At 43.0% G+C, this 25,000-nt stretch overlaps 2 protein-coding genes across 4 annotated transcripts in view; both read right to left on the bottom strand.

Moving 5' to 3' along the window:
• LOC308704979 (CREB-regulated transcription coactivator 2) overlaps positions 1 to 19,535 on the bottom strand; it is a 29,904-nt gene extending 10,369 nt beyond the window's left edge. Inside the window, exons 1-11 of one of the 3 annotated variants that reach the window (XM_081389729.1) lie at positions 19,290 to 19,535; positions 15,867 to 15,968; positions 15,644 to 15,760; positions 14,213 to 14,274; positions 7,704 to 7,775; positions 6,773 to 6,855; positions 6,609 to 6,688; positions 4,643 to 4,692; positions 2,497 to 2,711; positions 1,261 to 1,706; positions 684 to 968 (exon numbers count right to left, since the gene is read on the bottom strand). In XM_081389729.1, coding sequence (XP_081245855.1) covers positions 684 to 968; positions 1,261 to 1,706; positions 2,497 to 2,711; positions 4,643 to 4,692; positions 6,609 to 6,688; positions 6,773 to 6,855; positions 7,704 to 7,775; positions 14,213 to 14,274; positions 15,644 to 15,760; positions 15,867 to 15,968; positions 19,290 to 19,454 — 1,677 coding nt within the window. In that variant the 5' untranslated portion in view covers positions 19,455 to 19,535. Of the gene's footprint in view, positions 1 to 683; positions 969 to 1,260; positions 1,707 to 2,496; positions 2,712 to 4,642; positions 4,693 to 6,608; positions 6,689 to 6,772; positions 6,856 to 7,703; positions 7,776 to 10,747; positions 12,018 to 14,212; positions 14,275 to 15,643; positions 15,761 to 15,866; positions 15,969 to 19,289 lie in introns of those variants that run through there. The other 2 variants (XM_081389730.1, XM_081389731.1) reach the window with 2 other exon arrangements.
• A 2,206-nt stretch (positions 19,536 to 21,741) lies between these two features.
• slc39a3 (solute carrier family 39 member 3) overlaps positions 21,742 to 25,000 on the bottom strand; it is a 4,049-nt gene continuing 790 nt past the window's right edge. The window contains exons 3-4 of the mRNA XM_081388178.1: positions 24,351 to 24,481; positions 21,742 to 23,784 (exon numbers count right to left, since the gene is read on the bottom strand). Of these exons, the coding sequence (XP_081244304.1) occupies positions 23,014 to 23,784; positions 24,351 to 24,481 (902 nt within the window). The 3' untranslated portion in view covers positions 21,742 to 23,013. The remainder of the gene's footprint in view (positions 23,785 to 24,350; positions 24,482 to 25,000) is intronic.

Genomic DNA, 25,000 nt, shown 5'->3' with positions numbered 1-25,000 from the left:
TCGCGTTTGATGTGAACGATGCACGCGATTACATTTAGAAATAGACAGGCTTTGTTTCCAAATGCACCAAGCAAAGATATCCTTTCAGTTGTATAAACTTTTATAAAGCCAGCCAATATAATCACAATAAACACATCCAAAATGAAATATTTAACATATATATAACGCAACGTCTAATTTGTAAACAAAATGATTTACGCACTAAATCCAGCAAAAACTCCGGCACAATTTGCATATGTTTAAACTCTCAAGACAGACGTCACATCCCGAACCTCACAGCAATTGGCTGCCGACTGCGTTTTTCGCTTGATATTTGTATAAAGGAACTGTCTAACTTTTTGACGCTCTCGGTCGCTCTCAAAGCTTTCTCCGGTACGCTGTCAATCCTAAAATGTCCAGTGGACACGCACCGTTATAGGCGAGCCTGGCGAGGACACTAGTGGTGCGTCTCAACATAGCTATCTAGTAGTAGGGATTTAAACAACATAAACATGAACCACTGTCTTACGGTCTTACCATGAATATTTTTGGACGTAAAAAAAAAAAAAAAAAAAAAAAAAAAAAAAAATCGATATTGCGTTTTTGAAAATCGATACAGTATTGCAAAATAAAATATCGCAATACTCAAGTGTATCGATTTTTTCTTACACCCCTAATAAATAACTCGACTATAATACACTCACGTTGTACAGGTCCAGCTCGCTGAGGCGGTTCTGCTCGTCCAGCGGAGCGTCTGCAGGGCCCAGACTCCCGGCGTTCGGGTTCTGGTTCTGGTTGGGCCGCTGCAGCTGGAAGTTCTGCGTCTTGTGCAGGTTTTGCATGTTGTGTAGATGAAGCTGTGCGCTCTGTGATGACGGGCGGATCGTGTGTGTGTGTGTGTGCGTCTGCGCAGGAACAAGACCTTTCTGAACCTGCAGCCCGAAAGAATACTGAGACGACCTCTGCTTACTGGTGTCCAGAGCCACACCCTGACACACACACACACACACACACACACACACACAGAGAGAGAGAGAGAGAGAGAGAGAGAGAGAGAGAGAGAGAGAGAGAGAGAGAGAATATACATTTATGTTATAGTATTTTCTTCTATTATTTTGATGTTTTTATTATTATTATTCTATGTATTCCAAGCGTGTGTGCGTTAGTGTGTGTTTGTGATGGGTAGGTTTAGGGGTAGGGTTAATATGTGAGAGTGTGTGTGTGTGTGTGCGTGTGTGTGTGTGTGTGAGAGTGTGTGTGTGTGTGTGTGTGTGTGAGTACCTGTGTGATGGAGCTGAGGGAGGACGAGGTGGGCGAGAACGGTTTGTGGTGTCGGCGTGTGTCCTGAGGCAGGATCACAGGTGTGAGCTGTGCTCGTCTGCGGGGGGACGTGTTCATCTGCACCTGTCCCGGTGTGAGCGCAGCGAAGGAGCCCGAGAAACTGGGATTACTGGGATTACTGGCTGCCGACTGGAGGGAGGAGCTACTGAGGGACGACTGCAACGACTGGCTGCTGAGTGATGACCTCAGAGAGGGGGAGGAGCTTAGCGAGGACTGCAGCGAGGGGTTGCTCAGCGACGAGTGCAGGGAGGCGGAGCTTGGGAACGAGTGACTGCTGAGAGATGATTGGATGTTGGGGTTGCTGAGAGATGATTGGATGTTGGGGTTGCTAAGCGACGACTGGAGGGAGGGGCTACTCGACGTGCCCTGCAGAGACGGCAGCAGACCTGAAGAAACATGTGATCAACGCCAGCATTAGCATTAGCGCTGCTCCTTCTGAATCACGTCTCCACTGCAACGTCATATATCCTACTTTAACTCTCTGGTGCTCTTTGGAAACTGAAAAAGTTTATTTTTATTTTTTTCAGAATGGTGTAAAACTTGGTAAAGGTTAAAATGGTCCTGATAAAATAATCACACATTGGAAATTAATGACGAGTTTCCTCTAGTGGAAGCGTCTGGAACTGCAGCCGAACAACATCTCACTGAGAGACCATTCACTGAGACATCAACCTCACATTTGAACACAACTTGTTTAGATTTAAGGCTTTGATTTTCTCACAGTTTTAGAGTAAAATGTGTCTTTGAACATATATATTTCATAGAAAAATTGAAAATGGTATTTTTGTGCATTTTTAATAACAATAAATGTAAAATTCTGTAACTTTTCAAAAGAGATCAAACTTCAGTCTGTCGCTCTAAAGCGCTCAAGATTTACAACAGTTTAAGTTAGAAATAGTTATTAGTGTAAGTTAGAAATTAGTATTTTCAGGTCAGAAAGTGAATAAATGGATTATAAATACAGTGTAAATATAATTAAGTACCATAAACTCCCCTAAAAATACAAAACATTAAATAAAATAAAAATATTATCGAAACTAAAATATAGTACATTAATTTCATCTAAATAATAAAAAGATTCTGTCAGTTTTGAGCGACGACGCGCGAACAGCACCAGAGGGGTCAATAAAGAGCGGTGCATTGACAGAGTTGTGGGAGAGCGCTGATGAGACACACCTGTGGAGTGGAAGGCGCTGGTGATGCCCAGCTGGGTGAGGGTGCAGGTCAGGTTCCCGGTGCTGAGCGACGGGTATCCGGGCTCGTCCGGGTCCAGCGGCGTGGGAAGAGGAGACGGGAAGTGCAGACTGGACAGATCCGGCAGAGAGCCGCCCGTGTTCAACATAGATGGGCCGTGAGCAGCGCCGCCCTGCTGGTCCGGAGAGGGAAACACACTACACACACACACACACACACACACACACACACACACACACACACAGTAATGATCAGATACTGACCTGAAAACCAGCGCATATGCAGCAAATGAACACAGAGAGACTGAAACCATAGACTGAAGTGACGTCAGCCGTAGTGTTTCTGAAGGGCATTTTCGAAGCCCAAAGTGGGCGGAGCCGGCGGTCGCCATCTTGGAAGCGTCACTCCCGGAAAAACGTAAATGTGCAGCGAGGCGGATTAGCTGAGGTGACGCTAACACACAGCAGACAAACGGCTAGTAGTGACATCAGCGACAATCCACCTGTCACTCAAGTGGCCACGCCCTTAATTATGCACAACTTTAAAGCTTAATTATAATTTAAACGGATGAGTTATAAATAAATTCACCCCCTCACAGTCGTCATGAAGGGCAACATTAGCTATATAGACCAAAACCACTTCTTGCACCAGACTGTAAACATGTTTTTTTCTGCTGTAAAGTTGGACACTTTAACATGGGGGTTTATGGGTAATGACTCTCTTCTGCAGCCGGCCTCTAGTGGCCAGTGGATGAACTGCAGTTTAATCTCTTCAGTGTTGGAGTTTAAGAGAGAGACCGGAAGGTTGTGCTTGACTGAAACTTGATGGTTTTAAACCAAGAGATAACAAACTTTTAAGCGCAGCTTTGAGCCAATAATGTTTTTTTAAGCCACTTCTTATCAGTGTTCTTGTGAGTAATTCTCAGAGATAAATACGGGCCGGATACTGATATGAAAACCAGGGCATTTGCTGCAAATAAACACTAAGAAACTTGATGGTCTTAAACCAGGAACCGTCCAAGATGATGTCATCAACTCCACGCACCGTTTCAATGCAATAACAGCTCGAACATTAACCCTAACTCCGGACTGCTTCATTCTGCTCAGACTGGTCACATGTCAAGCGCTCAGCGCCACTCGACACTTTTATACGGACAAATATATAATTTGTGGATCGACTGCGAAGGATTTTATTAGTTATATACCTTAATAACACTGACGGCTGTAGCTCGTAATAAGCAATATCAGATGCTGAATTAAATACATGTTAATATGTTGTAAAACTAAGAGCTGCACACTGAGACTAACACACACACACACACACACACACACACACACACACACACAAGCACTGCAGTGGAAAAGAAGGATAAAAAACCCTTTGGACAAGAAATATAACCTGCCGATAAACCACTTTAACCGAGTGTGTGTGTGTGTGTGTGTGTGTGTGTGTGTGTGTGTGTGTGTGTGTGTGTGTGATTTATAACCGTGCAGCAGTGCTGAGTAAAGACGCAGTGAAACACTGCAATAAAGCATCACTGGAGACCTTTACTTTTACTGAAACAAAAACAGAATGAAATCATTATATTGATCAGCGCTGACACACACATTATTAGTCTTCTTCTGATGTGCTCGTCTGTGGAGTGAACTGAAGTGTGTGTGTGTAAATGTGATATACAGTATATGGACATAAGTTACTCGAAAGAAACCCCAGTAAACGATCACTTCTGCTTTTCTGTTTCAGCCACTGATTACATGAGTTCAGTAGCAGTGCTGAGGTTACAGTGATAGATGAGCTCAACACACACACACACACACACACACACACACACACTCTCTCTCTCTCTCACACACTAACACACACACACACACACACACTCACATTCTCTCTCTCTCTCTCTCACACACACAAACACTCACACACTCACACACACACACACACACTCTCTCACACACACAAACACTCACACACTCACACACTCACACACACACACACACACACACACACACACACAAATCTCTCTCTCTCTCTTGCTCTCTCTCACTCACTCACACACTCTCAGAGGAAGAGACGAGTGAATGATTGACTGATGGTGTGAGGAGGCGTGTGATTGGCCGGTTGAACTCACTTGATTCCAGGCACCTCACAGGACCTTGGTCGTGAAGAGAGCAGCGGAATCTGAAGAGAAGACGAGACATGAGTCAAACACACACACACACACACACACACGTTTGTTTATCTATAACACAGCCCTGCATCTTGAACTAATATCTCTGCTGAACTGCAAAAAAGGCCTAAATTGCCCAATCTGATGATGCAGAGTTCAAAAATACCAATAAAAACTTTACATGTAGTTTTTTCACAAAATAAGAATGAAGATTTCTAAATAAATATATATATATATATGCATCTGCTTTAATGCACTTATCAAACTAACAAAAGTTTGGGTTTAAATGACAAAACAAGCGTTCGGAACGCATCATTGAACCTTCACAGGAGCGGAAAATCTGCTCAAATACTCATTTATCTCAGAAAACTTCACATAAACAAGTTTATAAACAAAATCTTTAATAGAGTGCATTAGTGCCGTCCACTCTTTCAGCGGCGCTGGTTCCGGAAGGATTTTCCCATTCATTTCTCCCACAGGGATTTAATAGAGTCTCCTCTTTAAAGGAGAACTCCGGTCAATTTTAACATTGAGCTCATTTTTTTGTACATTTGGAGTGCTGTCAATACAGAGAACAACGACAAAAATCGGTGTTGTCTACACCGAGTTATTCTATTTTTAAAATTTGCACCCTGTTGACTTCAATGGGGCAAGTACTAAACCTGTGCACTTGTAATGACACATCAAGGATGTTAAGAGGCTAAAAGCAGGTTTATTACTTGCCCCATTGAAGTCAACAGGGTGCAAATTTTAAAAATAGAATAACTCGGTGTAGACAACACCGATTTTTGTAGTTGTTCTCTGTATTGACAGCACTCCAAATGTACAATAAAATGAGCTCAATGTTAAAATTGACCGGAGTTCTCCTTTAAGCCATGAACCGAACCAACCAGCAACCAGGGGAATCAAAACATACAAACTTTGATTTGATGCAAAAAGAATTTGAAAATCTGACAAAAATACAAAGACTGTGAATCTTAACGGCTTTAGCGAGGAAAGAACTACAATCCCATGATGCATTGCGAACAGCATAATCAAAATTAAAATGGAGAAACATACAACTACTGATTTAAAAATGTTGATTAAATATAAAAACAATATATTTGAAGTTTATTGCAAAATATGCATACATATATTCAAATATTTAGTGAATATATAGTGCTTCATGGGAGTGGGCGGAGCTAACGAGCTCTTTTAGCATGTTTAGCTTGTTTCGACTCTGATTGGTGGAATTTTCTGTAGAGCATCATGGGTAATGTAGTTTTTCACCAGATTATTTTAAAACTAAGCTGAAATAATGAGGGCTGACGGCTTCAACAGAAGCAAATACCATCGGTTAACAGCCTCGTCTCTCACAGCAGGGCTGACTTTAACGCTTTATAAGTCATTGTTCAATATCAGTTTCCTTATGGAGAAATGAGTTCAGGCTTCCAGACCCTGACTACAGAGTAGAAAACACACTTAGCAAAACATATGGGTCATGTTTACACTTTCTTCTGTCACTGGCCATAAATACAACCCTGAAATCAGGATCAGGCATGATATAATAATACGTGTAATTGTTAAATATCAATTATTAAATATAATGTCATGCATGTTAAAACGGGATGAGAATTGAACAGTTGTAACCGGCTCAAAGGAAGACGGGAATCAGGGTTTTGTCTCTTTCTCACCTTACAAATGCTTGCTGAAAGCAAAATTCTTCAAAATGTACATCATGTTTTATAAGAAAGTGACACGCTAGAGCAAAACTAGGGCACTATTTTTGGAATCAGCTTCTCAAAATTAGTAAATAATAGTATTGTATTTGTTGTGACTTCTGTTGTGTCACACTGAGCTATGCTTTCATTAAGGCATTGTCCAGTAGCTTTTACTGTCTTTGTGAAGACATTTGATCACACACACACACACACACACACACACACACCTTCCTGGAGTCCCAGGGTTTGAGCAGGCGTCCGTCGCTCGGGCCGTTCTCCTCGATGGGAGGAACCGGATATGAGAAAACTGCAGGAGGAGAACAGAACCTGTCAGAACCCACTCACACACACACGCTGACGGTCACATGTGAGGCGTGTCGAAGCCACTGACCGGCCCGTCGGCTCTGCGCAGAGAACGGGTCTGCAGCCGGCGGGTTCATCACACTCGTGTGCAGCGCAGAATCCGAGTTCGTTCTGCGGACACACAAAACCAGACGGGTCAAATCCACATCAAAACAGGGTCAAAACTCTGGGATTTACTGATCCTGGTTTAAGATCTTTTATAAGACTTGCATAAACAAAATGAATACCATATATGCATACAGAACAAAACAATACAATCTCAAAATTAATCAAGCATCTCAGATTGTTTGGCATAATTGACCATAATATTCAACACTCCGCCTCCTTCCCCTCACCTCTGTACAGATACAACATTATCAAAATGATTCCAGTCCACATGGATACGCGGAAACGACTAAAAATATTGTATTATGCAGCCAGACAAGTAATTTGGTGATGTCACTTTGTAAAGAAAGACTAGCCGTCTGCACACATATATATTCAAATGCTCATATCTATAGACTAAACACACGCTGTCACCGTTTCACAGATTCACGTTTTTGAAGTTTACACGAAGATGATAATGATATTTCAAAAAATGAGCTTTTAGTCAGATTGTGTTTGGCTGCAGTACCAAACGCTTCCACTAGAGGACATTAGTCTCCAATTAATTTCCAATGCGCTCATCATTTCTGACCGCGAGAAGTTTTTCAGGACTATTTAACCTTTTCGAATCATGTCCATGATTTTTTTATGTGTTCAAGTTCAGAAACATTTCACACACATTTCAATTTTTTTCAAAAAAGTTTTTTTTTTAGTGTGTACAATTTTTCGGGGTCAAAAATGACCGAAGATCACCACAACATTTTTAGACTTTAATAAAAGATTCTGGGTGTGTAAGAACTGGACTGGTTGAAGATTGCAGATGTTCAAGAACCAAAAGCCTCCTCCAGTATGAGTGATCTGTAGAGAGTCGTCACCTGTTGAGCGCGCCGGTGGGCAGCTGGTGGAACATCTGGCTCTTGTCCGAGGCAAAGTTACTGTTCCAGTTCCTTCATGATTGACAAAAAACGGTTGTTACTTTCAGAACTGAGAGCAGAATAAAGAGCCAAGCAGCTTGAGAAAGAACCAGAGGAGCGACAGAACCAGGAGCGAAAGAACCAGAGGAGCGACAGAACCAGAGAAGTGAGAGAACCAGAGGAGCGACAGAACCAGGAGCGAAAGAACCAGAGGAGAGAGAGAACAAGAGGAGTGACAGAACCAGAGGAGCGAAAGATCCAGAGGAGCGAGAGATCCAGAGGAGCGAGAGATCCAGAGGAGAGAGAGAACAAGAGGAGTGACAGAACCAGAGGAGCGAAAGATCCAGAGGAGCGAGAGATCCAGAGAAGCGAAAGAACCAGAGGAGCGAGAGAACCAGAGGAGCGACAGAACAAGAGGAGCGACAGAACCAGAGGAGCGAAAGAACCAGAGGAGTGAAAGAACCAGAGGAGCGAGAGAACCAGAGGAGTGAAAGAACCAGAGGAGCGAGAGAACCAGAGCGAGAGAACCAGGAGCGAGAGAACCAGAGGAGTGAAAGAACCAGAGGAGCGAGAGATCCAGAGGAGCGAAAGAACCAGGAGCGAGAGAACCAGAGGAGCGAGAGAACCAGGAGCGAAAGATCCAGAGGAGCGAGATAACCAGAGGAGCGAGAGAACCAGAGGAGCGAGAGAACCAGAGGAGCGGGAGAACCAGAGGAGCGAGAGAACCAGAGGAGCGAAAGAACCAGAGGAGCGAGAGAACCAGAGGAGCAAGAGAACCAGAGGAGCGACAGAACCAGAGGAGCGAAAGATCCAGAGGAGCGAAAGATCCAGAGGAGCGAGAGAACCAGAGGAGCGAGAGAACCAGAGGAGCGACAGAACCAGAGGAGCGACAGAACCAGAGGAGCAAAAGAACCAGAGGAGCGAGAGAACCAGAGGAGCGAGAGAACCAGAGGAGCAAAAGAACCAGAGGAGCGAGAGAACCAGAGGAGCGAAAGAACCAGAGGAGCAAAAGAACCAGAGGAGCGAGAGAACCAGAGGAGCGAGAGAACCAGAGGAGCGAGAGAACCAGAGGAGCGAGAGAACCAGAGGAGCAAAAGAACCAGAGGAGCGACAGAACCAGAGGAGCGACAGAACCAGAGGAGCGAAAGAACCAGAGGAGCGAGAGAACCAGAGGAGCAAAAGAACCAGAGGAGCGAGAGAACCAGAGGAGCAAAAGAACCAGAGGAGCGAGAGAACCAGAGGAGCGAGAGAACCAGAGGAGCAAAAGAACCAGAGGAGCGAGAGAACCAGAGGAGCAAAAGAACCAGAGGAGCGAGAGAACCAGAGGAGCAAAAGAACCAGAGGAGCGAGAGAACCAGGAGCGAGAGAACCAGAGGAGCGAGAGAACCAGAGGAGCGAGAGAACCAGAGGAGCGAAAGAACCAGAGGAGCGAGAGAACCAGAGGAGCGAGAGAACCAGAGGAGCGAGAGAACCAGAGGAGCGAGAGATCCAGAGGAGCGAGAGAACCAGAGGAGCAAAAGAACCAGAGGAGCGAGAGAACCAGAGGAGCGAGAGAACCAGAGGAGCAAAAGAACCAGAGGAGCGAGAGAACCAGAGGAGCAAAAGAACCAGAGGAGCGAGAGAACCAGAGGAGCAAAAGAACCAGAGGAGCGAGAGAACCAGAGGAGCGAGAGAACCAGAGGAGCAAAAGAACCAGAGGAGCGAGAGAACCAGAGGAGCAAAAGAACCAGAGGAGCGAGAGAACCAGAGGAGCAAAAGAACCAGAGGAGCGAGAGAACCAGGAGCGAGAGAACCAGAGGAGCGAGAGAACCAGAGGAGCGAGAGAACCAGAGGAGCGAGAGAACCAGAGGAGCGAAAGAACCAGAGGAGCGAGAGAACCAGAGGAGCGAGAGAACCAGAGGAGCGAGAGAACCAGAGGAGCGAGAGAACCAGGAGCGAGAGAACCAGAGGAGCGAGAGAACCAGAGGAGCGAGAGAACCAGAGGAGCGAAAGAACCAGGAGCGAGAGAACAAGAGGAGCGAGAGAACCAGGAACGAAAGATCCAGAGGAGCGAGATAACCAGAGGAGCGAGAGAACCAGAGGAGCGAGAGAACCAGAGGAGCGACAGAACCAGAGGAGCGAGAGAACCAGAGGAGCGAAAGAACCAGAGGAGCGAGAGAACCAGAGGAGCGACAGAACCAGAGGAGCGAGAGAACCAGAGGAGCGACAGAACCAGAGGAGCGAAAGATCCAGAGGAGCGAGAGAACCAGAGGAGCGACAGAACCAGAGGAGCGAAAGAACCAGAGGAGCGAGAGATCCAGAGGAGCGAAAGAACCAGAGGAGCGAAAGAACCAGAGGAGCGAGAGATCCAGAGGAGCGAGAGAACCAGAGGAGCGAAAGAACCAGAGGAGCGAGAGAACCAGAGGAGCGAGAGATCCAGAGGAGCGAAAGAACCAGAGGAGCGAGAGAACCAGAGGAGCGAAAGAACCAGAGGAGCGACAGAACCAGAGGAGCAACAGAACCAGAGGAGCGAGAGAACCAGAGGAGAGTCAGAACCAGAGGAGCGAGAGAACCAGAGGAGCGAGAGATCCAGAGGAGCGAAAGAACCAGAGGAGCGAGAGAACCAGAGGAGCGAGAGAACCAGAGGAGCGAAAGAACCAGAGGAGCGACAGAACCAGAGGAGCGAGAGAACCAGAGGAGCGAGAGAACCAGAGGAGCGTCAGAACCAGAGGAGCGAAAGAACCAGAGGAGCGACAGAACCAGAGGAGCGACAGAACCAGAGGAGCGACAGAACCAGAGGAGCGAGAGACAGATTCAGAGAAGGAAGAGCAGAGCAGGACGTGTGTGTGTGTGTGTGTGTGTGTGTGTGTGTGTGTGTGTGTGTGTGTGTGTGTGTGTGTGTGTGTGAGAAGAGCGAGGAGAGGTTAAACACGGACTGAACCATCTGACCTGCGCACATACACCTTCAGTCTGTTAGTGTGTGTGTGTGCGTTAAAAGCGTTCCGATGTTTTTGATCTATCATCACCAGTGTTTGCTGAGATCCCCTCCATCAGAACACAACGAACATCTCAGAGAGATGAAGATTAAGATCAGAATCATTCAACCAGAACAAGACGAGGAACAGCAGCAAAGACTAAAGAGGAGCGTCTCCTGAGAGACACGAACAGAAGAAGAGCAGATGAGAAGATGCAGATCTGTTACACATACACTCACTCAAACACTCACTCACTCAGTCAGTCACTCACTCTCTCTCTCTCTCTCTCTCTCTCTCTCACTCAGTCACTCACTCACTCAGTCACTCACTCAGTCACTCACTCACACACACTCACTCACTCACACACACACACTCAGTCACTCACTCAATCACTCACTCAGTCACTCACTCACACACATCCAGTCACTCACTCACACACACTCAGTCATTCAGTCAATCACTCAGTCAATCACTCAGTCACTCACTCAGTCACTCACTCAGTCACTCACTCAGTCACTCACTCAGTCACTCACTCAGTCACTCACTCAGTCACTCACTCAGTCACTCACTCAGTCACTCACTCAGTTACTCACTCAGTCACTCACTCAGACACTCACTCACACACATTCAGTCACTCACTCACACACACTCAGTCATTCAGTCAATCACTCAGTCAATCACTCAGTCACTCACTCAGTCACTCACTCAGTCACGCACTCACTCACACTCTCTCTCTCTCTCTCTCTCACACACACACACACTCTCTCTCTCTCACTCACACACACACACACACACACACACACACACACACACAGTCCACAAACAGGGTTCAAATCCCGACTCATGACATTTCACAGTGAAAGTCAGTGACGACATCACTAAGAGCCTCTCGATGGGAAGCAGCACATAATCTGGACTAATGTCTCTCCACTTGTAGAGTTGCTGTCGCTGTAGACCAACCGCTGTAACCCGTGCTATTATTATTAACTCTTTCCCGCCCGGACAGAATACTCCAGCGATCTGTGTTTTCACAGCTACACATCTTCTGGAAGAGAACTGAACATCCAGATCAAAACACAGGCGAAGAAGCAGCAGAAACAGGCGACAGAGGCGTGTCTGACACGCATGTGGAATACTGCGATCATCTGACAGAGTATAAACCAAAACTGCATGAAGTGTTGAAGCCATGAAGAGGAACGACTGAAGCTTGAGGGACTCGATGGCCTGTGTTTCATCGCTCTGAATCCCAACCATAGACTGTAAAAAATATGGACAAAGCGTCTGTGACGTCACCCATAGACTTTCTGAAGAACGGGTTTGAGGCCGTTTATGGGGGGTATGGGCGGCGCCATCTTGGGAAATCTTGGGAAATCCTAACCCCGCCCACCTTCTGGCCAATCCATATATGGGTAAAGGACGCGAGTCCGGTTATTCTGCAAATGGAACAGAGCGCGTCACTCCGCTCGCTCTGCTGCTCCGGTTATCTCTGTGTGTATATTTCAGGCAACAATAAACCGAAACATGTTATAAAACACTACACTAACTCTTTACGTTTTCATTTAAAGAAATCTTAAACATTATAGCCCCACAAATGTGGTTCAGGCAACGCGTATTGATTATATTCACTGCATATAACGTTTGCCTATTTATAACAAAACGAAATATAAAACACAACCCTGCCTCTTTTCGTTTAAATATAATATAAAAATATTAAACATTTTAATATGGTCCAGGCAATATGTGCATTTGTACTAAACAACAGATGTTGCAGTAAACAACATTACAGATCATCTTCGTTGTATTAAAATTTAAAATTACAAAACTCAACCCAGTCTCTTTTTGTTAAATTTCAGTTTTATCAATATTAGCCATTATAAAAGTATAAGTGAAAGGTACAAGAAGCTCTACAAATAAAGCAAACAATTCAGTCAAACATACAAAGTCAGCGCTCGATCTAGTCTAACCATACAACGGTAAAGTTAAATAGCTTATAAAGTTATGAAACTTCCCCTCAGCCAAAACGATTGCCCAGGGAACAAATTATAGATTTACAAGCCCAAAAATCGCCCGTTAGAAATACACAAGACGAATTATATCTCATGTTTAACCACTACAGAGACGCCAGAGTCAGCGGCAAACCTCAGACCGACTAGCCGAGGAAAGGCTGTTCCAGGCGGGGTACATGAGCGCCGAGCGCCCGGTCATCGCTGGATCTCACAACTGGATACAATTTTCATAAATCTTTATAAATAAACCACAGATTTGAGCTTTAAACAACTCATTCTCGCCTGAAAAACTCTTAAAACTGCATTTCATGATACAGAAACAGTAGTATTATATGTCAACTGTATATTAAAAAATGGCGCTTCTTATGTTGTCATTCTCCTTGGCGCTGCCTATGCTCGTTATCAGCTGTCAATCAAGCTGTCAATCAAAGTTAACCACGCCCTTATTTGTCATACATTTTATATCTAAATACGATCTAAACTAACGAGTTAGAAAAAAATTCACCCCCCTCACAGTTGTCAGGCACACGGAACCTATCGAAAAATACAATAAAAGTCCATGTGACCAACCTGTAAAAACATGAATTTATGCTGTGAAAACGGACATTTTAACATGGGGGCTATGGACATTTGCTCCCTTTTGGGACCTGCCCCTAGCGGATTTTCGATGTATTGCAGTTTTTCGCACTTCCGGGTAGGCTTCATTTTTCAGATCAGAATGTTGCCGCTTGATCCCAACACTATTTTCTCAGATTTTGTTTAAAATGTTGTTTATGTTCTTTCGATATATTGCATGTTCAGATATTCATAAAACAAAATATTCTGTGGGCCGTGAAAGTTTTGTGGAAATTGTCAAAAACGCTGGCGGGGAAAGAGTTAAATTAGCCCTACTGTACTGCATTTAATACGTCAATTTCTAAAGCCTGTAATGATCAATATGATATTTTCCCTCTATCTCCTGCAGTCCTTCTGCCTCTGATCGTTTCACTCTTTTATCAAGTAAAAGTCTTTCAGTGTAACTGTACAAGCGTCCTCCTTCAGCTCGAGCTCCACGAGTCTTTCTGTGTCAAATCTGCTCTGATTTTATCAAGGAAACGCAAGAATAACTTTGATATTGTTAGTAATATTTCAGCTGGACTGAAGCAACTTTACTTGATTATCATCATATTATAGAAATCAATATAGAGTGTCAAATATGATCATCAGGCTTTTGAGGAAGGGTTATCTGTTCATCTCTCAATCATCATTGTATTGCATTATATGTTTTACAGCTACAGATCATAAAACTAAGCGTTTAACAATCATCTTACTCATACTAATATTACTGGCAGATATTGATATGCAGTTTATGTCAGTTTCTGCTGTACAGTTATTAAGATCTCACTGATTCAGTATTAGTGTCGTTCACTGACTCTCGTATGGAAAGAAGAGCGACGGCGTTTGAAACCCTTCTCGTGGAAAGCGCCGCATCACTGTGAGCGAACATGAGTGTGAACCAATGAGACGTTACCTTCTCCAGCTGGGGTCAGGGGGCGGAGTCAGATACACCGCACTGCTGTGAGGGTTGTCCATCTGGGGTCAGAGGTCAAGGACACAAACAGCACACACACACACACACACACATCTGCATCATAATTCTACTCGCATTATAAACCTCATCGTAAGAGATGAAGACCTGATTCCTCCTCGCATCACTAGCTGATTATTAACCAGTGGAGCAACGGGTCACAAAACTCAGGGTTCGGATCGTTTACGTTTTTTTGAGCCACGGATCAGCAAAAAAAATAAAGATATATATATATATATGGGGGGGGGGGGTGTTATAACTTTGCTTTTCATTTATTACTCAAGGCGAGACACGGCAGACAAAAACATTGATTTTCATGCAGTGGTCAGTTTTGAGATTTTGGGCTAGTTTACTCCTTCAGTATGTGTTCTTTCAAGCTGCTATAAAGAAAACGTTGAAAATATACATTAAGATGTTTATTTTATTACATTTTGTTTACTTGCGGCAGTAAGTTTCTCCTGAATTTACCAGGAAGTTCCCATTCCAGCGCGACATGCCGAGTTACGTCTGTTCACTGAAGTCCGTCATGACCGGTGTCGCTGTAAAGCTCTGAGTCTCCTGCACAACGCTATCCCAAATATGGGCATTTCCTTTCTATCAGTAACCAATCATGAATGTCCAAAGGGGGATTTAAAGCTAACGACGAAATCTCATTTAGAGCCGTTTAACTCTTTAAATGCCGTTTTCTCAAAATGAGTTTTCTGTCATTCTCCAGAACAAACATCTCAGCCTGTGTACACCACACTCTCCAGTTATACACTTAGCAGTGTTCTGAAGATATGTTCAGAGGAATTTGTTAATAAAACATTCCTGGCCTGATTTATGAGACATTTTAGTTAAAAAAACTATGGTCAAAAATCAATTTTTTAAGGCTATGGAGAGTATATTTTGATTTGAGGACCGAATAAACTGACAAACATCCGGTTTCTTTCACAACTGTTCACAGAACCGAGAGAACACTCGCTGAGGCGGGTATTTAGACATTATTGTGTGTCCGTTCAAGAGCAACGAGACGCAAGAGAGGAATCAATTCAGTGTTCGAGCGCCGCTCTCTCTCTCTCTCTCTCTCTCTCTCTCTGCGAGTGTGTGTGTGTGTGTGTGTGTGTGTGTGTGTGTGTGTTTGGCTGTGCCCACTGATAACGTGTGAGTCCCAATTTTCGCCTCTTCTTCCGCATTTAAAATTAATTGGCAAGACAAAACGCGTCCAAATGATAAGCGTTCACTCTATGATGGTTAAATTTAGCAGTTGATCCGCGAATCACACGCGAGCCGATCCGTGTGGCGCTGATCCGTACGCATCACCTGAGACCCGCTGCACTCCTGTTCTTAATGTCCTGTTCCCCCGTTGCTGACGGTGGCGTGCCTGAAGGATACGTGTTTCCTGTAGGGTCTGCTGGGAGAGATGAAGTGCCGGTCCCTGTGCACTCGCTCCACCAGCCCATGATGCCGAGTGGAGCGCCCGGAGTCCAGCGGAGAGTGGAACCCTGAGCCCTGAGACACACACACACACACACACACACAGGGGTGTCAGATCCGTGATGAGCTGCCGATGGCACACGTCTGAGTCCTGATGACACACACACACACACACACACACCTGCAGTTCGGAGGCGCTCCTGCCGATCTGGTTGACGTTTGGCAGAGATCCGCCGTAATACGGGCCCTGAGATCTGGCCAATCGGACCTTCTGTGCCTGGACCTGCACACACACACCAGACGAGACCTGTCAACCCTGATATCCCACAATGCAATGTGCTCGACTTCCCCTTCCATTTTCAGTGTGGAAAATGGACAGGAAGTCATTTACTTTACTGACATCCAGAAATGTGACATCCAATAATTATATCATAATGTCAAATCAAAATATGAAAATTAAAAACAACAAACAGAAAATTCATTGAATAATGAAAAGGTCAAATGAATCATTTTAAAATAAAAATCATCAAAAAATAAGTTACTAAAAATTAAATCATAAAAAAGTAAAATTAAACCGAACAAAGAATTTTGAAAAAAAATCATCAAAATAAAACATTTACTAAAAGTTAATCAACTGTTAAAGGTGGTATCAGTGATTTCAGGCCCAAAAATATTTTTATCACATTCATCTAATCTTTCCTAACGATCCGCTAGCTGCCCGCCCCATTAGCATGCCGTCAAAAAAACGCGTCTCTGTAGGCAGCCTAGGCTCTGAGATCTGCACACAGAAACAAATGGTTTAGCCAAACACTCAAAACCAAAACAAATAGTGTTCCAACCAATCACCGACAGGGGGAGGGTGTTGTGAGGTTCTGTGCCAGCTTTTTCTTCAGCTCTGACTTCGCGTGCAGCCGTGCACGAGCACAGAACCTCACAACACCCTCCCCCTGTCGGTGATTGGTTGGAACACTATTTGTTTTGGTTTTGAGTGTTTGGCTAAACCATTTGTTTCTGTGTGCAGATCTCAGAGCCTAGGCTGCCTACAGAGACGTGTTTTTTTGACGGCATGCTTATGGGGCGGGCAGCTAGCGGATCGTTAGGAAAGATTAGATGAATGTGATAAAAATATTTTTGGGCCTGAAATCACTGATACCACCTTTAAATGTCAAATTAAAATAAATCATTTGAAAAAAAAAAAAAAACACTAACTAAACATTAAATCGTAAGTGTCAAATCAAAATGGATATTTAAAAATAAAAAAACACCAAAATATTTACTAAAGGTAACTTAATTAAACAAATGACAAATTAAAATAATTTTAAAATGGACAAATATTATATATTAATATGAATAAATAATTTAGGAAGTAAAACACTACAGTTAATCAAATCGTTAAATGTCAAATTAAAATCAATAGTTTAAAAAAATCATAATAAAACACTTAATAAAAATGAATGAAATCAAAAATAAAAATGTAAATATTTTACAAATATAACATTCAAAATGAAACACTTACTAAAAAAGATGCTATATTTAATGTGTTGTCATGTGACCACTAACCCACATCACAGAAGTTCAGTTTCTAAAATCAGTCTCGGGCGTTCTTGAAAACATCACGTCAGGTCAAAAGGGTTCGGCCGACGAACAGGTTTGGGAACGCTGCGATGCCGGGCATTCCCCGAGGGCTAACCTGCCTGGGCTAACTCTGCTTAACCCTGGGTTAAAGATACGGTGTGGAGCAATATAGCAAACTCTGATGATACAGCATGAAACATGTTCACACATGCATGAGCAAAAGAGCATGTTTCAGGGTCAGAGGTCAACCTAATCACGGTCAACCACAGTTTCCCCATCCAGAGGGAAGTGTGTTGACATTCGACCACGCACGCACGCACACACACACACACACACACACACAGTCTGAGATTTCCCCGCTGCTCTGGACAGACACCAGCACAGGAGGAGAGCACACACACACACACACACTGTTCTCCTGCTTACACTTCGCCCTGGAAGTCTGGAGTTTAGAGTGTGGAGCAGGACACACTCTCCCGCCACACAATAACGTCTTCAACGGTTGCTCTCCCTCATCCTGACACTGTAAACTGACCTGTCAATCATCTTGTCAATTTAATTAAATTCCCCGCTGTATCGGAGAGAGATGCAGAGGGTCTTTCATGCGGAGACCCTCCTCATATTAATGCATGATGCATTTAAAAGTTAATGGCCAAACGGATCTTTATAAAAGTCCACATTGTTATTGCAGATGAAATATAATATGGATGACATTAAACAAATATTTTTTAATCAGGTTAAACTTTGATTAGTCACTCAAACCTTTATCTAAACCTCTCGCCGTCCGCCATGTTTGTAGTTTTACACTTATTACTCGTGTTTGTAGTTCCTCCTCCAAAGCGCAGTGGGTTGTGGGTAATATTTGCTGTTATAATCATAGACATAATAAACACATAGACGCCGTATTGGCCGCTGGATCGTGCGTCAGCGGCGCCGCCATATCGCGGAGGGCAACTTTAACTTTTTTTATTTTTTATTTTGTAAATTTTTACAAAAATGTTTTATTTTTGTATACAATATTGTATAAAATATTTTTTGTATTTACAATTTTTTTTAAATTTTGTTTAATTAAAATAAAATACAATAAAATAAAAACACTTACTAAAACATAAAAATGTTTGAATCAAATTAACTTGAAAATCAAAATCAAAATAATACAATAATACACTAAAAAATTCCATTATATAATGAAAATTTTTAAGAAACCATTTTAAATAAAATAATTAAATAAAACTAATACATTTAGTCATTTAGCAGACGCCTTTGTCTAAAGCGAAAAGTTTAAAACTTATTAAAACGTAACATTTTAAAATAAAAACCAAATAAAAATAAAAAACACTCACTAAAAAAATAATTTTATTGGTTAGCCTGAATATCATTATTGAGATGATGAGGTGAAAGGGTAAAGGTCAGGGTGACCAGCACACATCAGCTTCACTAACCCAGCTCTGGCAGACAGCAGTTATCAATGTGACATCTCACACACACACACACACACACACACAGTGTTACCATGGTACATGTCCAAGAAATACCATCACACATTCTGGCAGTGAACCTAGATAAAGTGAATTAGACATCAGACTATAATTCTGCTGATTTCATATGTGATGTTTAAACGAATACGCTGAGATTGATGTGTGTGTGTGTGTGTGTGTGTGTGTGTGTGTGTGTGTGTGCGCTCATGCTAATCTGCTGCTAACCGCTTCCTGTCTGACAGACTAATCAAACTCACACACGTATTTAACGTTCTTTTAATGTCGTTTGCCGTCAAAGTGGCTCTTCTAACATCTACCATATAATTAAAGTCTCTTTGACGTCTTTCCTTTACTCCATTTTCATGATAGCAGCGTTATTGTCGTTAGCTTCCGTTAGCTAGCGCGCTACTACCTGCTCGCGCGCGCTCCTGCCAGCCGCCGAGCGCGCTCACGAGACGAGAGTAAAACACGGATTTGACGCTTTTCAGCGGGAACGTCGGAACCGCGATCCGGTTCCCGTGAGTGAGTGTGTGTGTGTGTGAGTGTGTTACCCGGGTGGAGGTGAGGTCCATCATGACCTGCTGGAACGCCGCCGTCTCCTCAGCCTGTCTCTGCGTGTGGAGCGCGATCTTCTCGCTGAACTTTCGCGGGTTTGAGGGAACAGAACCGCCGTGATTCGGTCCCGGTGCCGGTCCGCATGATCCCGCGGAGGACATGATGATGATCGAACCCCGAACTCACATACAGACCCGAAAAACCGACACACACACTGACTGACAGAGAGAGACAGACGAGCCCTCTAGGGGCACGAGCGAGACTTACACGCGCACACACACTGTGTACACACACACACACACACACACACACACACACACACACACACACACACACACACACACACACACACACACACACACACACACACCCCGACTGACTTACAGCAAAATAGCGTTTTAATAATTTTTTTACATTTTATTATTTAATTAAATTGTAATGTGTGCTTAATTTTTATTGTTTTTATTAGAAATCATTACTTTTAACATTACTTTTTATGATTTAAGTTTGAGTAAGTTTTTATTTCGATTTTTTAAAACCATTTTTATGGGTTGTTTTTCATTTAAAATGTATTTTAATTTTGCATGTAATTATTTTAGTAAATTATTCATTTTAATTTTGCATTTAATTATGTAATTATTTTAGTGAGCGTTTCACTTTCTTTGTTTTTATTTTTGTTCATTTTTATTTCTTACTAAAAAAATATTATTTATATAAAATTATTTCTAGACCTACAAAAGTAATGGTAAATATTATAAATTTAGGAACATTTTTATATAATGAATATACATTTTACACATCAAGCTCTAAAATATTTTATTGGGTAGAAATCGCTATTTGTTGTGAGTGAAAAAATGTCCCCCTGTAATCAATAACTGTATCCCTCAAAAATGACATATTAAGCATTTTTTCCTTGAAAAAAAAATGTCTTCATGTCTTAAAATATCTTGAATGTAACTCGACACCCTTGCCTCATTTAGTATGCGCGGCTCTATGAATATGCAAATGAGCCCCGCCTCCACTCACTCACTCAGCTCAGAGATCCACTGGTTGACGATCACACGTTGATCTGATTGGTTACAAGGTAGTTTGTGACGTCAGAAACACCAGCGATTTCAAAGCGTGTTTTTGAGACTGTCTTTGGTTCACTGCAGTTTTAAGGAGGAAATACTCAGCAATGCTGTCGACTTATGAATTTACACATGGTTTGTCTTAAAGCAGATTAAAAACACCACATAGACACATAAACAACATTAAAAGCTGGATTTTCCCCACAGGGAGACTTTAAAAACCCTGTAATGACTTTTATAGTCATTATATTGCATTATTTATATATATATATATATATATATATATATATATAGCATATTTTCCAGGATTTGCTTTGGAAATATTGTATTATTTACAGCCATGCCAATAAAGCTAGTATGTAGGCCTACTATATAGACTACATATCCTATAATAAAATATATTTTTATTCAAAGATTTATCAGACAATAACTACTCAAGATTTTGCTTTAGTATAATTTTCGGGAAAATTAGGGCCGGATTCGGGATTCGGGAAAAGAACTTAGATTTCGTGACTGTCTCGAATTTTTCGTGACGTCTGGTCACCCTAGACAATACAGATGTGTTTGTTTGTATTTAATGTTGTGCAGGAATACAGAATCTGATCATATGTGTAAAGAGACCGTAGCACTTTGAGTAATAGCCCACATTAATATAACACTGCCTAATAGAGATTTAAACTAAAGCAAACAGCAGAAAATGTAGAAAAATATCTATGAAGACTTTATTCTGTGCATGAGCTCCAGTAAATAAACGAGTGCTTTCTGATTATATTGAAATGTTGTGTATTTAAAGGTGCAGTCTGTAAGAATGACAGCTAGTGGTGGACACAGGTACTGCAGGCCAAATATAAAATATCAGAGATCGTTGTTTCCCCGCCTCCTCAGACTCGACGCTCACGAGGGTTGCCAGTTTGAGGACACACTGAGACTTACACACTGTACGTTGATGAGTTTATTCATCCACGTTTTAATATGCTCTCGTTCATAGAGATTTTTAAAGGGGACATATCATGCTAAATCCACTTTTTTAGTCCTTAAAGGGATACTCCACTTTTTTTGGAAATAGGCTCATTTTACAGCTCCCCCAGAGTTAAACAGTTGAGCTTTACCGTTTCTGAATCCATTCAGCCGATCTCCGGGTCTGGTGGGACCACTTTTAGCATAGCTTAGCATACATCATTGAGAAATGCTAATGGTCTTGTCCACTTCAATGATGTATGCTAAGCTATGCTAAAAGTGGTCCCACCAGACCCGGAGATCGGCTGAATGGATTCAGAAACGGTAAAGCTCAACTGTTTAACTCTGGGGGAGCTGTAAAATGAGCCTATTTCCAAAAAAAGTGGAGTATCCCTTTAAATGCATTTTGTTGTATATTTTTAGGTTTTAGAAGTAGGCCTATAGAAAATTTGAAATTAGTCTCTTCAGGTGTTTCGTTGATATCTTTATATTCTGTTTGGCCTTATTTCTCAACCTGTTCCGATTTTTCTATTCTCTATGACGTTTTGTGAACAATTACGTCACAGTATTTGCAGCGGAACTGCCAAATAAGGACATCGACTCCCGGCCCAACACTTCGAGCAATCCGCTATTATTTATTTCTCGCTGTGATTTTGTAGTCCAAGCTCAAAGATGCAGAACTTACGAGAGGGTGAGTCAAAATGTTCGGCTGTTGGATGTAGTAACCCACACGCTTCATTACACCGTCTCCCAGCATCAGAACCTCTTCGAAGTGCCTGGTAGAGTTTTATTTTTAACGGAAATGTACCCATGAAGTCATTTTTGTGTGCGCGAACGCGAAGCACTTCAAGGATAACTACTTCAGCAACAACAGGGTTTTTCCTGCATTGAACTTGTTTTAGCGCCCGCCAAAGCGATTTTTTTGTCCCGCCAAAGTCTTTATTGATCTCTCTCTCTCTCTCTCTCTAAGCTGACATAAAACAACACTTTAATAAAACGCAAAAACTATCCAATGATGAAATGTTTTCTGTGTTGACACAAATCTTGGATGTCCAAAAGTTTCTGTGCCGCTAGATAATCGTATCTCTGCTATCAAGCTACAAAATGGCCGAACGGGGTGGAGTTGAACCGAGTGTCACCTCTGCAGCCTGGAGAGGGGGCGGGGTATGACGTGTCTCATTTGCATTTAAAAAGACCGCACCAAAACGAGTTGCTCTCAGACGCACATCAGAAAAGGAGTAGAAAAGGGGCCTGTGGAGCTATAATAATGAGGAATTCAGACCCAAGCATTGCAGTTCCGCTTTATATAGACCACAAATGTATGATTTATATGTAAAAAAGGAACTATTTAAAAGCATGATATGTCTCCTTTAAATTAATACTTTTTAGGTTGGGTAGAATCTGCAATCTCTGACCCAGTTTGTTTGCGTGCTGCAATACGCTGTGTTTCCCATCAACTGGCATCCCGGGTGTCGAAATACTATTGGCTGAGCTGGCAGTGGGCGGAGTCACACAGACCAAAACAAACAGAGACAGACAGCACGGAATGTGTGAAATAACACGTAAGATAACTGTTTTTCAGAGAAACCAGTATATGAACTTGGCATGTTTCCTATATCTGCGAACATGGTATTTTATGCTTTAGTAGAGTGAAAAGGCTACACTCAGCACCTTTAAAGCACAAGCGCTCCGATCAGTCTTTACAGAACAGAACCGCAGTAACCAGAGCGAATCCCGTGAGCAGGAACGTGACTTTATGGATGCGATGCTTCGGAGAGGCCGATTCCTGCCACAGCAGTCCAGCGATGGAGATGTAGATGAAGATCCCGGACGCCAGACCCTCGACGGCACATCGGACCAGCTGACCCGGAGCGCTGGGATTCATCCCAATCATTCCCATTCCCATCCCCATCCCCATCCCCATCCCGATTCCCACCGGACAGGAGAGGGAGAACAGAAAGAGGCATGTGGACGTCACGGCCTGACGGAGACCGTAGTGGCTCATCCGTACGGAGAGACTGAACGCCACGATTCCCTGTCGGAGAAACAGCGCCACACAAATCTGCGGGATTAGTTCGGGAACCGGCTTGGATCCGGCGCTCAGACCCTCGACCAGAGCACACACACACAGGCAGAACACCAGGAGAAACACACGCAGACCAACATGCTCCGGAGAAGCGGATCCGTAGGTCCCGGAGAGACGACGGGAATGACCGGGAGAATCCCGACTCTGGGTCACGTGAGGGTCTATGAGCGCCTGTTTCTCGAGGGATTCGTCGGCCCCGGAGAGACGACGGGAACACCCGGAAGAATCCCGACTCTTGGTCACGTGAGGGTCTGTGAGCGCCTGTTTCTCGAGGGATTCGCAGCCCATCGGATCTCGGAACGCCAGCAGCATCTGCTCCAACACGAACACCAGAAGGAATCCCATGGACACGAGGAACTCGGCCAGCGGGAAATGAAGCTGCAAAGACACAGAGACTCTCATTAATAACTTTAATAATGTTTGACCAAGGGAAAAGGCTTCTGGTGCAAAGGACCCTAGGCTGATTTTACTCCGGACCGTCCCTTTAAAGAGTAACTCTCGCCAAATCGCAACCTAGGGTCTTTATGCTAATCTACCCGAGGCCAACTTCAGTGTAAAAGCATAATTAGAATGGAAGCGCCACTTTTAAGTTTGACCGTATTTTCGTTTTCGGTCAAATTGCCTTGTGAATGGCAGTGCTCGGGGCACGACTATCATAACATCAAAATCGCTATTTCTAAAACACTAAGAAGGCTCGACACAACATGAAACTGTGCCTGAAGTCTCACCAGCGGCTCGACACGTGAACTCCAGCCCTGAGAACAGTGTGAACACAGAGCTGACGAAAGAGAAGTGTTTCTTGAGCATCAAATCCTCATATTAGAGTGATTTCTGAAGGATCATGTGACACTGAAGACTGGAGTAATGATGCTGAACATAAACGCACTTAGTCACATTCTTTGATGAATTAATAATAATAATGATAATGATAATTAATGACTGACCGCGAGGCCGAGCCGGCTGAAGGTCTCTCTGGCGTGGGTCAGATAATCGGGCAGCAGATCCAGCAAACATGAGCACAGAAACACGCCGTCAGACAAACATGAGGCCAGACTCATGACTCCGAGCCGCACACCTGAGTGATACACAGAGAGGATCATGGGACACCGGCACACAGAGAGGATCATGGGACACCGGCACACAGAGAGGATCATGGGACACCGACACACAGAGAGGATCATGGGACACCGACACAAGAGCTTTAGCTTTACTTCATGACAGTAAATAACTTTCTGTAGACAAAGAATCTCATTACTCATGCTCATTACTGTACTGTTAGCAAAGAGAAATTATATTATTTAAATTGTAATTAGTGTACACTGAGGTATTACTTGCTATACAGAATTAATTGTATTAAAGGACAAAAGATATTTTGACGAATCCCGGTCACCCCGTTTACTTCCACAGTGTTTATGTGTATGAATCATGATTAATCGCATCCAAAATAAAAGTTTGTTTACATAATATATATGTGTGTACCGTGTATAATCATTTTGTATATATAAATACACACACATGCATGTATATATTTATACTCAAGAAAAATATAGGCTATTATTTATTTATAAAATATATATATATATAGTACTATGGA

Source organism: Scardinius erythrophthalmus, assembly GCF_964197995.2.
Source record: "Scardinius erythrophthalmus genome assembly, chromosome: 16".
Lineage (NCBI taxonomy): Eukaryota > Metazoa > Chordata > Actinopteri > Cypriniformes > Leuciscidae > Scardinius > Scardinius erythrophthalmus.
Note: the sequence above shows the minus strand (reverse complement) of the source record. Positions and strands in the feature narration are given on the sequence as shown.